Source organism: Panicum hallii, chromosome 9, assembly GCF_002211085.1.
Source record: "Panicum hallii strain FIL2 chromosome 9, PHallii_v3.1, whole genome shotgun sequence".
Taxonomy (NCBI): Eukaryota; Viridiplantae; Streptophyta; class Magnoliopsida; order Poales; family Poaceae; genus Panicum; species Panicum hallii.
The window spans coordinates 62,453,503-62,469,152 of NC_038050.1; the positions used below are offsets into that span (position 1 = coordinate 62,453,503).

The window sequence follows — 15,650 nt, forward strand, 5'->3', positions numbered from 1 at the left end:
CTTGGAGTATCGGCACTACGACATTCGGCAGTTGCGAGCTGAAGAGGAACCCTGCTCTGGCCCCATCGTTATCTTAATCAATCAAGCAGCAAGGCATCTAGTACAAGAGGGAGATGTGCCCAGGTGTACCATATATAGACAGTGACGGATCCAACTCACAGCCGTAGGGGGGCTGAAGCCTTTTCTTCCTCTTCTTCTCCTCCTCCCTTCACTTTCTCTTCCTTTAGCTCCCCTTGCATCCGCCACTGCGTAGAGATGCCATGTAAAATCTTGGGTGCTACGAATGAGGGAACGAGGAGGACAACTTGTTGATGTGTAAGTTGTAACTACCGTATGCAAACTTAGGTGAGCAAATGAACGGTATTCAAACAAACATCATGAAAATTAAGAGGTAATGAGTGATTATGAATTTTTTCTAGGTGCGGCCAATCCAGGCCGGACCTATAATATAACATAGCTCTGCCCCATATGCACAACTATATAAAAATATAGCAATGCTCGATTAACGGATTAACGATGAATCCATTGTATGAGTTCCTACTAGTATCTACTGTAACAATGTATACAATTCTCATTGAGTTTGCATGTACCAAACAGATCCTTCATTGAGTTTGTTGTGCACCGCCACCAACAAGCTAGTTTCGCGTTGCCTCGCACGCGCACGTTATCCATAGCAAGTCACTAGCTAGTCCTTCAATTCAACCGTAAAACATACGGTTGCTCACCCAAGTTTGATCTCATATGCTTCATGCATCTGAGATTTGCAAAATTTTGGGCAAATGGAGTTGTTGAGCGGTTAAGGTTTAGGGTTCTTTTAGAGTTATTGGGGAGGCCGGATCGCGGCGTTTATTCACCGTGGCCTACCGTCGGGTTCGTTTCCGAGGCCCATTTAGCCCGTCGGCACGTATTAACCTGGTCGAGCTTTCCCTCTTTCTTTTCAAGCTGCTGATTCGCGTCTCTAGTAAGCCCGCCGGCCCATGAATTTTTTTTTAAATATTTGGAACGTTTAAGAATATTTTTAACATTTCAATATGGCTCAGAATATTTTTTAAAATTTTGTGAACTTTAAGAGTTGTTCCCAAAACACTAAAATTCTTAATTGTTTTCAACAAATCGAATTGTATCAAAACCTTCCATAACAATTACAAATGTTTTCAGAAAACTAGGAAATTTCAAAATATCTCGGAACATTTCCAAACAATTAAAAATATTTTGAAACATCAAAACAGTTTAAAACAACTCAGAACATTTCTAAACATCACTATGCTTCGAAATGTTTTTGTGCTCCAGCTTCGGCAATGAAATAACAGACCTCCAGTTATGGCCCAGTAGTTTTTTTACAGCTGTGCGCTATTGCCGCTTTGTGGTCTGACTGTGGACGCGTTGCCAGGCCCCTGCCTGCCGCGTGGCCTTCTTGCTGCTGCGGTGGCGTCTCCGTATCGTGCCTTGTCTCTGCTGGCTGCGGATGGATTTTGGATAAATTCTGCCTTCTAGGTAAGTTTGCGTTACGCTCGTTTGCTTTGCCCTTCCTGTTGCTTTCGTCGTCTCCTTTGAGATTGGGTTCTTCCCTTGATCCCCTTTGTGTTCTTCTGTGGTGCCTCGCCAGTTCGTTCTTTTAGACATTTAAAAAATAGTGCTGCATCAAAAAGCATCGTTTAGAGTAATTCCAGCGACTCAAAATAGGGACGGAGAGACTCCTAGATTCACCCCCTAAGCTCCTTCTGCCACGGGTGGATAGGAGCCCCTACTTGAGGTCCTGGGACTCCCGCGCTACTTCACTGCCCATCGGCATCGGCGACCCGACCTCAACCTCGCCGCGCCGCCTCATCGTTGACGGCGAGTACACCTCCGCTGGGTACGTCCACGCCAGCCATGCCACTCCACCTCTCTTCCATGTTGAGCAGGCCAACATCATGGTACAACAGGTGGCCAGATGTGGACGGTCACATCCAGCAAGGTGAGTTTTTTTTACTTCTCTTTTTTTTTTCCATTGCAATTTGCACTATGAGATCTACGAGAACGAGGCTGGGATCCTCGCGGATGGTGTGGAGGGGATGCGAGGGAGCCGTCTCCTCCGGCGTTCTTTGCGCTTGGTGTCCGCTCTTCGTCTCTTCTTTTTGCGTGATTGGATTCATTTGAAATAAATGCGCAATTGGATTTTACGTGAGTACACACGATGTTTGTTAACTTGTCTGGGTGAAATTTTGCTGCTATGTTCTCTTGGGGTGCTCAACTCATGCAATTTAGTTTTGTTCATTGATCAAATTCACTTCTGCTACATTACATTTGGCCAATTTTCCTCGGTCAGCTAGTCACTCTTTTCAAGCTAAAAGTTGTACAACAAAATTGAACAGATGTTTCACGTTTTGCGCAAAGAAAAACTGAACAGACATTTTAGCAGTTGGCATAACAAATACATGGTTTTGTTGTGGCAGTTGTCCAAACCCAAAAAGAACAGCAAGCTACTCCACAACGTTTGGCTTTGTGTCTCCTCCAAATCAGTAATCACACCCTTCTCCATTGGCCTAATCAGCAATCAATAGGTTATCTACCTTTCTACTGGCCCTCTGCATATGTCCCTAGTCACCATCAAGTCACTGCTCGAGTGCACTGAACTTTCAAACTCAAAATAATGGCAAGCTTGAACTGCATTTCAAGCTCCTAGTTGTGCAGGATTGGTTAAATCACTACCACAAAACCGAAATTTCATGACGGTGATCTATTTTCGTGGGAGGCATTGCTACACCGTCATGAATTTTTTATTTTCGTGAAGGTGCATCAAAACCCGCCATGAAAATGTATTTTCGTGAAGGTAGTCCTGGCACCGCCAAGAAAATTTATTATTTTCGTGATGCTATGGTGTAAACCCTCATGAAAATAAGCTATTCCCTTCACGAAAAAAGTTTCAGCGCCAAAATATTTTTTTACGCGTCAGATTTTCCCTCCTCGCGCCAGGTATTCCCTCCACGCGCTCTTTTTTTTTCATGCGCAATCACCGGGCAGCCGTGGACCCACTGTCAGAGACATAATTTGGGCCAGCCCGCTGTAAAAAACCCTAGCCGCATCCGCACCGCTTACCAGCCCGCCGCAACCCCATCTCGTCAACCCCGCCGCCAGAACTGCACCCCTCCTCGCGTGCGCTCGCGCGGTCGCCTCCACCTCGCGCGAGGCCGCCGCTGCCAATCGAGCCCCCCTCCCCGGCAGCCTCCTCGCGGGTGCGGCCGACCGACACCGCACGCCTGACGGCCGCCGCCAGCCGTGCCGCATGTCCTCGCGCCCAACGGCCGCGGCCAGCTGCGCCACCCGTCCTCGCGCCCGCTGCCAGCCACGCCGCCCGTCCTCGCGACCGCATCCGGCCTCCTTGCAGCACGACGCGGCCGGCACTACGCGCCCAAGGGCCACCGCCAGACGCGCCCCCTCCTCGCGGTCTTGCCTTCCGTCGTCACGCCCACGGCCGGCCTCCTCACGCTCACGTCCGCGGCCGCCAGCACACGCCTGAGGCCACCGCGAACCGCGTTGATCGGAGCCACCACGTCTTCCTTGACGCGCTACTGCACGTCAACGCCGGAGCTGAGCCCGTGACGCCTTCTGCAGCGACCCTAGGAGCATCCTGCCACGCCGAAGCTGAGGCTGTGACGCCTTCTGCCTCCACCTCGCGCTTCTGACGCCGTCTTCAATTAGACTGAGGTAATTTTTGATCGTTTTCTTCAGAAATCAGTACATGTTGTGCTCTACCAGTGAATGTGCGTTGTGGAAATCGAATGTTTATTTGACTAATTTGTTGCTAACCACTATAGCACTGCTAAGTTGTATTAGCCATGCTGCAGCACTGCTGCTTGTTAAGCCTAATTCATGATTTCAGATGTTCATATTTAGATAAGATGGGAATTGGGACAACATTACAGGTATTAAGGGAATGGGGTTATCTTTTGAAAACAATAATTGCTAATAAGTGTTGTAGTGTAGTGCTGCTTGTTATGGCTGTGATCTGAAATTAGTTTTGCAGTATCTCCACCGCTAAAATTTGAGTATAAGAAGAGATGCTACAGCTTCCTTTCCTTTTCATATGTTATAGCTAATATGTTTTGTTAATCTGTAGCAAGTACTGCATGTACTAGGTTGAAACTTGGGTCAGATTATTGTGATTCTAAATATTTTATCTTTTTAAATCAGAACCAAACAGTGGAAGATCATGAATTCAGAATAGAGGCGGTTCAAGACCATGGGGAGAAACACAACAATTGCTGGTATGGAATTTTTAAGCTTTTCATTGTTTTTACTTCTGCTACTAAATGAGACTCGCTATGAATAATAATGCTATAATTTTACATAGAGCTAATTACCTTAAGTTTCAAACATCATGTAACATTAGTCGGATGGTCTTGTAGGAACATAAATTTGGTCCAGAGAAGGCTGGCACTTTAAACACATATGCTGTGATGAAATCTGGATTAAAAAATGTACATAGCAGTGGAAAAAGTGCTCCAATCCCCAGCCGAAAAGCATAAAAGCGCTTGGTATGTATGCCATGCTTAACATTCTGAGATCAACTCTTTTCAGTCATGCTTAGCACTCTGGTATTTTATTTTAGGATGACTATAATGCAAGAGCAATGCTTGCTGAGAATTCAAAGGAATTAGATGCACACACGCACTGTATTACATGGAAGGTGGTTTGGCCCATGGTCGTGTACCAATAGCCGATGGTGCTGTGGATAAGGAAAATGTTATAGTAGTTGCAAAATCCAATAATCTACGTCCTACCAATACTGCTTCTTATCGAACCGTGGTAGATAAAAATGACCAGTTGAAGGAGATGAATGAGGAGTTGAGGGAGACGAATCGAGATCTGAAGCGAAACAATGACCAAATGACCAATTGAAGGAGAAAAATAAGATACTCACTGAGGAAAACAGTGTTAACCGTGAGCTGATTATGGTAATATTTGTTCCTTTCCTCAAAGCAATGTATTGATCTTGTGCATATATCTTGATCAGCTACCTACCTTTTCAATTGCAGAGGTTTTATGCAGATTTTGACAAGGTGTTACCTGCTAATTTGGTAAAATGTCTAGCAAATATTGATGCTCGTCGTTAGCACGTAAACACAACACAATACAAGCTGAGCAAATTAGACCACTAAATATACTGTTGTCTAAATATAGGCAGCAAGGCCTTACGCTGTTTTCCTTCTATTTTTGTGTATAGAATATCTGAAATAATGGTAGAATATGAGCATACATGTTCGTTGCTAGATCAGATTTTTTTTAGGGACAAAACTTTCCAACATATGTATGTTTTTCAGGCTACCGCATCATCACATGCTGGCACTAACCTGGATGGTATGCACAGCAATGGTAATGACATGAATAGTGATGAAGACCATGACTGCATTATGGATGATGAAGATGGCTGTGATGATGATGATTACTTGGATGACATAGATGAAGATGATAGCTATGATAACAATGGTGACAACGAAGAGGAGGTCGGCAATTGATGGAATGGACAGGAATGAAACCAGCACGACTCCTAACTTTTGGGCTCTTTTGGTTCTGTGCATGGCTACTTTTGGTAACTGGTGCCTTTGGTTCATACCAAACCTTTTGGAGTTGTGGTACTTACAATTAAACTATGTCATGACATGTATTATATGGCAGCCTTTATGCCTATGTTGTGCCTTTTTTATGATGGCTAGAACTTGCTATAAATGTAAGGCATTATCGCCTTACTACACTAGTCAAATAATTGGGACTCGTCTTATGTGTGCTGGTTTGAAATGTTGGTGTGAGCTGTTGATCGTATATGTGCATGCATCTTTTCCGATTTTGTGCTGTTGATCATACATGCATCTGTTATGTATTCAGATTTGGTGGATCTGTTTGCCCAAATTTTCGTGAAGGTGCCAACATATTTTCATGACGGTTTTACGATCTCACGAAAATAATATGTTTTGTTCCACCACGCTCTCACGAAAATGATATATTTCGTGGCGGTTCATACATTTTGCTCCCACAAAATGACACATTCCGTGGTGGTGTGAGCAATTTTTTGTGGCAGCTTTAAACTCTTATGAAAATAAATATTTCTGTATGTTTTAGACCGTCACGAATTATTTTCATGTCGTATTTCTCTAACTGTTACCCGTCATGAATAGGATTTTATAAACCTGATGATGCTAATTTTTCGTGAAGGTGGCCGACCGCCACAAAAATGGTATGTAATGGTTGACCCCACAAAAACTCAATTTTCGTGGCATTAGATTCGTGAGGTTATTGTGTGACGGGCGGCTGTCACATATCAATTTCGTGGTGGAATTTATAGTTTTCGTGACGGTTTTTCACTCTCATAAAAAATTTTATTTTCTGGTAGTGAATATCTAATGTATTCGTGCATGATTGAAAAAAAGTTTATCCGAAGTCACATCATTGTTCCTTGGATACATTTCAGTTCAGTTGGTATTTTAATTTTCTGAAGTCAATCACTGCTCTTGTTAGTTTCGTATCTCTTATTACACATCTCTTAGTATTATGGCTTACGATGATTCATTATTTTGTTCTCATCATCTGCCTAGCACATGATCTCTTACTTTCAATTATGTTCTATTATGGCAATATCCTGGAATCAGTAGACACATGATGAGCATCTCCATTTCTACTTAGTTGCAAATGGTGCTTCGTTTAATTATTTTACTAATGGAGCCCTTGGGCATTTATGTTGTTTTTTGTGAGTATTTTGGATCTTTGTCCCATTGTTTGTGTTTCGACTATGGCCTGATATTTTCTATCAATTAAATTCACAGCTATACAAAATTCAGATTCTTTTTATTCATTACAGCCAATGACACATTTGATGAGACTGCAATGACTACTAGAAGTGAATCCTATACTAATATGATATCTGATGAAACTGGTGTGGACACAATCTCTCTGTCAAGTGGCTTTCAATGGCCACTTGATGACCTCGGGACCCAAACCAAGGTTGCAAAAGTAGTTCTAAAAAGGGCAGGCAACTACACATGAGACGACACCAGTTGTGCATATCATGGAAAAGTATCAGCACTGATTCTATTATTGGCAAGGGAAAAGTCCAATTTACACACTCGAACTATCATAAAAATCCAATTTTCAACCTTCAACTATAAAATCGGATAACGAGAGTCATCTAGCTGTTGAAACCGAACAAGTTTGGCCCTTAGGGTGATTTCAAAGGTGCTTTTTTATTTTGTAATTTTTTAAAAAATGTAATTAGAACAAAAATAATCAAAACTAACTCATTTTAAATCAGAAAAATATGAAACGGGTACCAATAAGAGCATATTGAAAAAATTTTGAATTCAAATTTGAATTATTATGTCTGGAATCAATAGTTTGAATAGGGTTCATCACTATGCTTTATAAATATTTGCATTTAAATTGTTACGTAGTGATACGAAGAATATATATAGAATATCCTGAAATAGGAAAGAAAAAGAAATAGGGGGACTGAGAAGTAGGAATCTTTGCTGTATTTTGGTGCAATACACGTACGCAGGCATAAAAGGTAGGGTAAGATCTTACTCAAGAAGTAGGGATTTTGAAGTAGAGGCTATTGCCTGTTGCTGGGGTTGATCTTATAATTACTTTATTGTGAACAAGTACATGCTAGTAATGCTGGCATCAAGATTCGCGTCGTCGATCGCCGGGTGGGTACTTGGTGCGACTGTGCGAGCCCCTCGTTGGCGCTATATATACCCGCCACCACCCGGGGGAGCAGCAGATCAACTCACGAAGCAGCCCACCAGCACTAGCAGGAGGTCTACCCTCTGCTGCTTGCCCTAGCTTGGTATAGGCTAAATTTCTGTAAGCTAGGAAGGCACTCTAGCTAATAACCTAACCGGGTTACTTTAATTAGCTTGCTTTTCTGCGTGCAGGTACGGTAGCCATGGACGAGTACTTCTACCAGTCGCTGCTCCTCTCCGTGGCGACCGTCGCGTTGCTGCAGCTGGTGAAGCTGGCGCTGACGCCGAGGCCACGGCTGCCGCCGGGGCCCTGGAGGCTGCCGGTCGTTGGCAGCATGCACCACCTCGTCAACGTGCTCCCCCACCGCGCGCTGCGAGACCTGGCGGCCGCGCACGGCCCGCTCATGATGCTGCAGCTCGGCCAGACGCCGCTCGTCGTCGCCTCGTCCAGGGAGACGGCGCGCGCCGTGCTCAAGACCCACGACACCAACTTCGCCACCCGGCCCAAGCTCCTCGCCGGGGAGATCGTCGGCTATGAGTGGGTCGACATCCTCTTCGCGCCCTCCGGCGACTACTGGCGGAAGCTCCGCCAGCTCTGCGCCGCCGAGATCCTCAGCCCCAAGCGCGTCCTCTCGTTCCGCCACATCCGAGAGGACGAGGTGACGAAAAACGAAACAGTAACTTGATAATGACTGCACAACAAACATGACAAGACTGAATTACACACTCTGTCGGAAGGCTGTCATGGTTCCTTGGACAAACAAATTAAAAGTACATCAAACAAATTGACTTAAATTTAACGGAAAATATCTAAAAAGGAAACAAGATCTGATGAACGGGAGATTGAAGAGCATAACAGTGATTCTGGTTCATGCAGGTGATGCTCAAGGTGGAGGAGATCCGCGCGGCTGGGGCGTCGACGCCGGTGAACCTGAGCGTCATGTTCCACAGCATTACCAACAGCGTCGTGTCCCGGGCCGCGTTCGGGAAGAAGCGCAAGAACGCCGCCGAGTTCCTGGCGGCGACCAAGGCCGTCGTCGGCCTCTCCAGCGGCTTCAACATGCCGGACCTGTTCCCGACCTGGACCACCGTGCTGGCCAAGCTCACCGGCATGACGCGCAGACTCAAGGAGATCCACAGGACGGTGGACACCATCCTCGAGGAGATCATCGAGGAGCGCAAGGGCGCCCGCGGCGAGAAGATCAAGAGCGGCGTCCCCACCGACGATGTCGACGAGAACCTCGTCGACGTGCTAATCGGCCTGCAGGAGAAAGGAGGCTTCGGCTTCCAACTCACCAACAGCATCATCAAGGCCATCATACTGGTAACACACACACACACACACAGATATATATATATATATATATGCATGGTCCTCCGATCCAGCCTGTACATAGAAAATGAAAAACACGCACGGCTGGTACGCATGCAGGACATGTTCGCGGGCGGGACGGGGACGTCGGGGTCGGCCATGGAGTGGGGGATGTCGGAGCTGATGCGGAACCCGGCAGTGATGAAGAAGCTGCAGGGGCAGATCAGGGAGGCGTTCCGGGGGAAGGCGGTGGTGACGGAGGGCGACCTGCAGGCGAGCAACCTCCAGTACATGAAGCTGGTGATCAAGGAGGCGCTGCGGCTGCACCCGCCGGCGCCGCTGCTGGTGCCCCGCGAGAGCATCGAGGAGTGCGAGCTCGACGGCTACACGATCCCGGCCAAGTCGCGGGTCATCATCAACGCGTGGGCCATCGGCCGCGACCCCAAGTACTGGGAGGACCCCGACGAGTTCAAGCCGGAGCGGTTCGAGGACGGCTCCCGCGACTTCACCGGCGGCAGCTACGAGTTCCTCCCCTTCGGCTCCGGCCGGCGGATGTGCCCCGGCTTCAACTACGGGCTCGCCAGCATGGAGCTCGCGTTCGTCGGGCTGCTCTACCACTTCGACTGGTCGCTGCCGGAGGGCGTCAAGGAGGTCTACATGGCGGAGGCGCCCGGGCTCGGCGTCCGCCGCCGCACGCCGCTGATGCTCTGCGCCACCCCGTACGTCCCGGTCGCCGGCGCCGCCGCCTAGCTATGCTACATCGTCCGTACATGCATGGCGCCGCCTGCATGCGTCCCATCTGTATAGTCTATCTCTATCGCATGCTGCAACCAAAGCTATCTAGTAGCTGCGATGCATGCTGGCTACTTGTGGCTACGTATGGCACGCGCTGCGTTTTCCCGTTCCCTCCGACCATCTCGCGCTGAGTGCTTTGTAACGTTTAGTGTGTTGTGCGCTATTATTATTATTATTACTGCAAACCGTGTGCACCTAAAGTTTGGACTTTGTAATAAAGTCAGATTATATATATTCCTATGTTTTCAATATGATATTGCATTTGTAATATACAAGAAAGCATTGTGAGACATTTACCGTTTTCAACTTTTGTGCTATTCATGTTTCTCCCTGAAGTGTAGATCACATTTTTTTGGCATCTAACATCTTCAAAGGCCCAAAAGATTGTCTGAAGTTAAAAATTTTCATCTTTAATCAATAATATCTTTAGAAATAATCAATTGAAGTAGAAAACGTTACATGTTATGGTAGTTAGTTCATGATGAATCAACTAATATAATTTTGCTTTGTCAATCTTTGTGATTTTTTTGCTATCAAGAATTAAGTTTAAAAGACTTGACTTACAAATCTAAACGTATGGGATAGAGGAAGTAGAATATTATGGTTAAAAAAATTGGCTTAGGCTTTTGCTGTTTAGATTGTATATAAAATGAAAACCACTCTTGACTCCACCTTTTCTTTAATTTCCCACCACTTATGCCTAATTATGTTTCTTTATAACAAGACACACTGACACGATAGAAATTCCTTGGTTGCTAGCTACTCCCTCCGTTTCTATAGATTTGGTCAAAGTTGGCTAAATTTAATTTAGGACAAACCTAATACGAGAGAGATGTAAATAAAAACAGAACACGCTTAATTAAACTATAGTAAAAGCATGCGTGCAATAGTTACGAACATTGGAACTGGAGTTATTATATATGATGAGTTATGTCATAGTCCGCCGATTCCATAATGTCCCCTGACGAGGAGGTTTTGCCCACTTCACCTCCTGAATTTTGTTAGGAAGAAGCCCACACCATAAAATACTCTATGCACGTGGAGTGTACTGCAGTGTTGAAAGATCGCAGTCCTACCTTCCTTTCTGAAACATAGCTGTCCTATCTTCCTTTCTGAGAGATCGCAGTCCTACTCATACCTTCCTAATAATTGTTATACGGAGAGGTGTGGACATATGGCGCATTTTCGTAGACGAATATACTACTATTATACTATTGAAATAAGCTAAGCACTCTTGTTTATATATATATATATATATATATATATATATATATATATATATATATATATATATAATACACGGTTGCACCATCTAAACGTGTACTCCTATAAAAAGTTCCACGGTTGCACCATCTACACGTGTACTCCTATAAAAAGTTCCACTAAAATATATATATATATAAATATGTAAACAAGAGTGCTTAGCTTATTTCAAAAGTATAATAGTAGTATATTCGTCTACGAAAATGCGCCATATGTCCACACCTCTCCGTATAACAATTATTAGGAAGGTAGGAGTAGGACTGCGATCTCTCAGAAAGGAAGATAGGACAGCTATGTTTCAGAAAGGGAGGTAAGACTGCGATCTTTCAACACTGCAGTACACTCCACATGCATAGAGTATTTTGTGATGTGGGCTTCTTCCTAACAAAATTCAGGAGGTGAAGTGGGCAAAACCTCCTTATCAGGGGATATTATGGAATCGGCGGACTATGACATAACTTATCATATATAATAACTCCAGTTCTAGTGTTCGTAACTATTGCACGCATGCTTTTACTATAGTTTAATTAAGCGTGTTCTACTCCCTCTGTTTTCATTTTCATACCGTATTAGGTTTTTTCTAAATCAAACTTGACCAACTTTGACCAAACTTATAGAAACGGAGGGAGTAGCCTGCAACCAAGGTGTGTGTGTCTATATATATATATATATATATATAAAATCTATTCACGCGTTTGTAGCTACTCCTACATATGTATCTTATAATATAGGACGTATCTGACCCAATGAAAGGTATATACGAGGTTTATGCTAAGATAGTGTCAAAAGAAAAGTAAATATGCCAATGTGATAAAACTCAAAGTGATATAAACATACTCAAAGTATCTTAGAAGTATCTTATGCACGATGATAAATATGGCAATTTTTTGTATATATCCCTTTGAAGTATCTTAGAATAAGTATATATAAACATAGTCAAATGATAAATAAGTATGTGAACATACGCACGATGGTATACTGATGGTGAGAGTAGCTACACACGAGTGTAGATAAAACTCGTCATATATACCATCACAGATGCCAAAAGGTATATACACATGTATCTCAGTTAGCATATCTATTCAGCAGATATGCCAAGATAGTGTCAAAAGAAAAGTAAAGCCTTGTTTAGTTTGCAAATGTTGTAAACCGGAGATACTGTAACGCTTTCGTTTGTATTTGACAAATTTTATCTAATCATGGACTAATTAGGCTAAAAAGATTCGTCTCGTGATGTACAATTAAACTGTGCAATTAGTTATTTTTTTACATATATTTACTGCTTCATGTATGTGTCCCAAAATTGATGTGATGGAGAGAGAGTGTAAAAAGTTGGAATTTGGAGGGGAACTAAACAGGGCCTAAATATGCCAGATCAGTTGATCAGAAGTAATCCCCGTTAGAGTTATATCTTTTGCTAACTGAGATCTTCTTGCATGTTTACTAGTATATTTGATGAGGGAACTGCATGCATACTGGATCTTGATACGCGTAGCGTTCCTCCCCACACATCATTGGCAGTGCGCGCTACATACTGTGATTTGGCATGTAGCGACAAAGCAACACGGTGCAAATTAAAGGTAGTGGTCGTCCACGACATACCAATGCACTTTCTCCATTTCAAATTGTACATCGTTTTATCAAATCTAGATTTATAAATTTTATTATATATCTAAATATATACTATAATTAGATATATACTAAAAATTATATATAGTTAGATTTGTCAAAATAAACTACAATTTAGAACAGAGAAAGTACCGTGTGTATAAACCAGTGCATATACAAAAGGCACTGCCTGCTGCCGCAGGACATGGAAAGCTACGTGTCCACCGTACTATCGTCATCGACAAATATATGGGGACAGTGCCTGTGGTCCAAGCCAACAGCAAGTATCCGTTTACGTGCAGCCAGTGCAATATTGGCCCTGTTTGTGTAGAATTCCTGGGCGATTCAGGTGAAAATAATGGAGCAAAGGATGCCAAACGCTATGATTCAGACATATATACATACAGAGGCCATAGTAGGTAACATTAACCAGATCTACCTAGTGGTTACTTAATTAATTAGCTTAGTTCTGGCATCTGATCTTGTTTTTGTCCAACGTTAAGAGTTATTATTACAATCCATGATATCTTTGAGAACTATTCACTGTTATTGCATATTGTCTAATTGTCATGACGTACGGGCGGTACGGTTAATTCTATTATTCCCTACCCGTTCATATAACCGTATAACAATTCATTATAAAAGCATATGGTTTAGAAAAGTATCATCTTCCACGGCGGTGTCTATAACCAGTGTTTTTTTTCTGTGGAAAGTCGTAGCTAGCGCATGTACATACGCGCGTCGAAGCTCATCACATAGATGAATCCTAGTAGTATATGCGACAGTGCAAGTTGTGATACTGATTAAATTCGCACGTGATGTGTGAAAGATTTTTGTGTAGAGTGCTATGATTATTAATTTAATATCACTTCCTGAAAACGGAGCATTCGTTCCTGACGTTAGTACCAGCTGCATTTCGAGCTGGTACTAACACCTGCATTTAGTACGGGGCTGTAAGAACAGTGATCCGGGAAGCCATTTAGTACCGGCTGAAGCCACCAGCCGGCACTAAAGTGCGCCACCCACGCCTGGGGGCAATGGCTAGATTCCCCTCGGCGGCTACTTAGTATGAATTGGTGGCTTCAGCCGGTACTAAATGGAGCCGAGGCACCTTAGTATCGGCTGGTGGCTCCAGCTGGTACTAAGTTGAGAGATGTAGTACCGGCTGGAGCCACCAGCCGTACTAATCTGCCTTCCCTATATCACACCCGTTTCTTCCTTCCGAGTCCGAGCCAGCCATTTGACTGATCTCGGACTTCTTCTTCTTCATAGCATTCTAGAGAGGAGGTGCTGCCCATTTTTCTCAAGATTTGTGGGGATTTCACTCATCCACTGCTCAAAAGGTTAGCAATTTTATCCTCTCTTCTTTGATGGTCTTCATGCTTTGTTTCAGTTAGAGAAATTTGTGATTTTTAGAAAGAGTGACAATGAGCATGAATTTTTGATATATACATTCATTTGAGGTATATAGAAGGGATGAGAAGGTTTTTTTTGATAGTTTGCATGTGGCAAATGTAGAGTGATTTTTTTCAATTGTTTTGAAGTGACATGTGTGTATATATATCATTATGCTAATAATATTGTTCAAGTGGAATGTGAATGCTAATTTCGATTTGAGATAAGGTTTATGTGGTGAAATATCAAATTGAAAGTGAAAAAAAATGTATACTTGATATTTATTTTGTATTATGAAAGAATTATTTTAACACTCTAATCATGTTCAGTAATTAAGTGATGATTAATTAATATTTAATCCCTAGAAATGGCTTTGCAACATGATGTATTGGAGCACCGTGCGTCCGGTCGGGCGTCGGTACGCAATCATTTGAAGCGTACCGGACATTCCCTTGAGTTCCGCCCTGAAGAGCGTCTTGGACTTGTTAGCGGTCATATTCGTCGTTGGATTAAGAAAGCATTTGATTGCCTCGCGCTATGTAATGCAAGGCGCAAAGTTAAGCACGGATTAGATGTCAAACTGCATGGTACGGATGATGATCGCGAGTTGATGGCTCAACGTAATGCAAGGCGCGAAGCGTTAGAGATGGCAGAAATTGACCGTTCAATATCGAGAGTTTGCGAGGCGGTTCACGAGGCATCGATCAATAGGTCTCATCAGTAGTTTGTATTAGCATATAACTTATTCGGTATTTTGGACCTTTTAATTAATCATGTTGTGTAATGGTTAATGTAGACCTTTTAATTACTCATGGTGTGTGATGGGTATTTGGACCTTTTAATTTTATTATCAAATTTCATCCTTCATTATGTTAATATTTTAGTGTGAAATTTGATAGAAATGAAATTTAGTCCTTCATAATACTAAAACTGTATCACCGTATTTTAAATCAACATAGCTGATACTGCTGGAGGGAGTGGGTCTGGTGGGGGTGATCGTGGTTCGTCTCGAGGGAACGGTTAAACTCCAGTAGCCCCCATGAGAAGTTGACGAAACCGGAAGTTTGGGTGAGAGCACAGCTCCGTTATTTGGAAAAGCACATGAATAATATGTTGCAAGGGACGAGGAACCTCTTTTTGATATTGAAGACCAGTTGAGGTGTTACACTCCATCACCACCAAATCCAGAGGTTCCAGCTCCGCCATCTTCTTCTGCGCCAGTAAAAAAAATTCATCAGAGCATTCTGCTTTTCCACCAAAGGATGGTTGAAGACCTTTGTGTTCTTGCATGAATTTTTAAGTTGCATGTTGGTTGTTGGGATATTAATGTGTGTTTGTTTGAATGGGGTTTATGTTCTGTTGACAAAATTGTGCTGAATGTTGAGAATACGAGCATATTGTAACCAATGCATTTATTTAGAGTTGGTTAGTAATATGATTTCGTCATATTAAGAAAGATGTGCATCTTTGATTATAGTTCTTTATTAAAAAAGTGTGAAGCCATATCCCATTGACGTAAATTGCTCATCCAAAGTGTTCCTTATTGGAAAAATATGATT

At 43.2% G+C, this 15,650-nt stretch overlaps 1 protein-coding gene and 1 long non-coding RNA gene across 2 annotated transcripts; both read left to right on the plus strand.

Annotated features, from left to right (window-relative positions):
- The first annotated feature begins 3,184 nt into the window (after positions 1–3,184).
- Positions 3,185–5,802, plus strand: LOC112877163. The gene is made up of 5 exons (XR_003225454.1): positions 3,185–3,687; positions 4,174–4,247; positions 4,389–4,517; positions 4,592–4,937; positions 5,304–5,802. It is a non-coding gene; the product is annotated as an uncharacterized LOC112877163 (long non-coding RNA).
- Positions 5,803–7,776: 1,974 nt separating this feature from the next.
- Positions 7,777–9,780, plus strand: LOC112873310 (premnaspirodiene oxygenase-like). The gene is made up of 4 exons (XM_025936299.1): positions 7,777–7,822; positions 7,911–8,377; positions 8,596–9,042; positions 9,151–9,780. Exons 2-4 carry the CDS (start codon positions 7,922–7,924, stop codon positions 9,778–9,780), a joined length of 1,533 nt encoding a protein of 510 aa, XP_025792084.1. The 5' UTR covers positions 7,777–7,822; positions 7,911–7,921.
- The last annotated feature ends 5,870 nt before the right edge of the window (positions 9,781–15,650 follow it).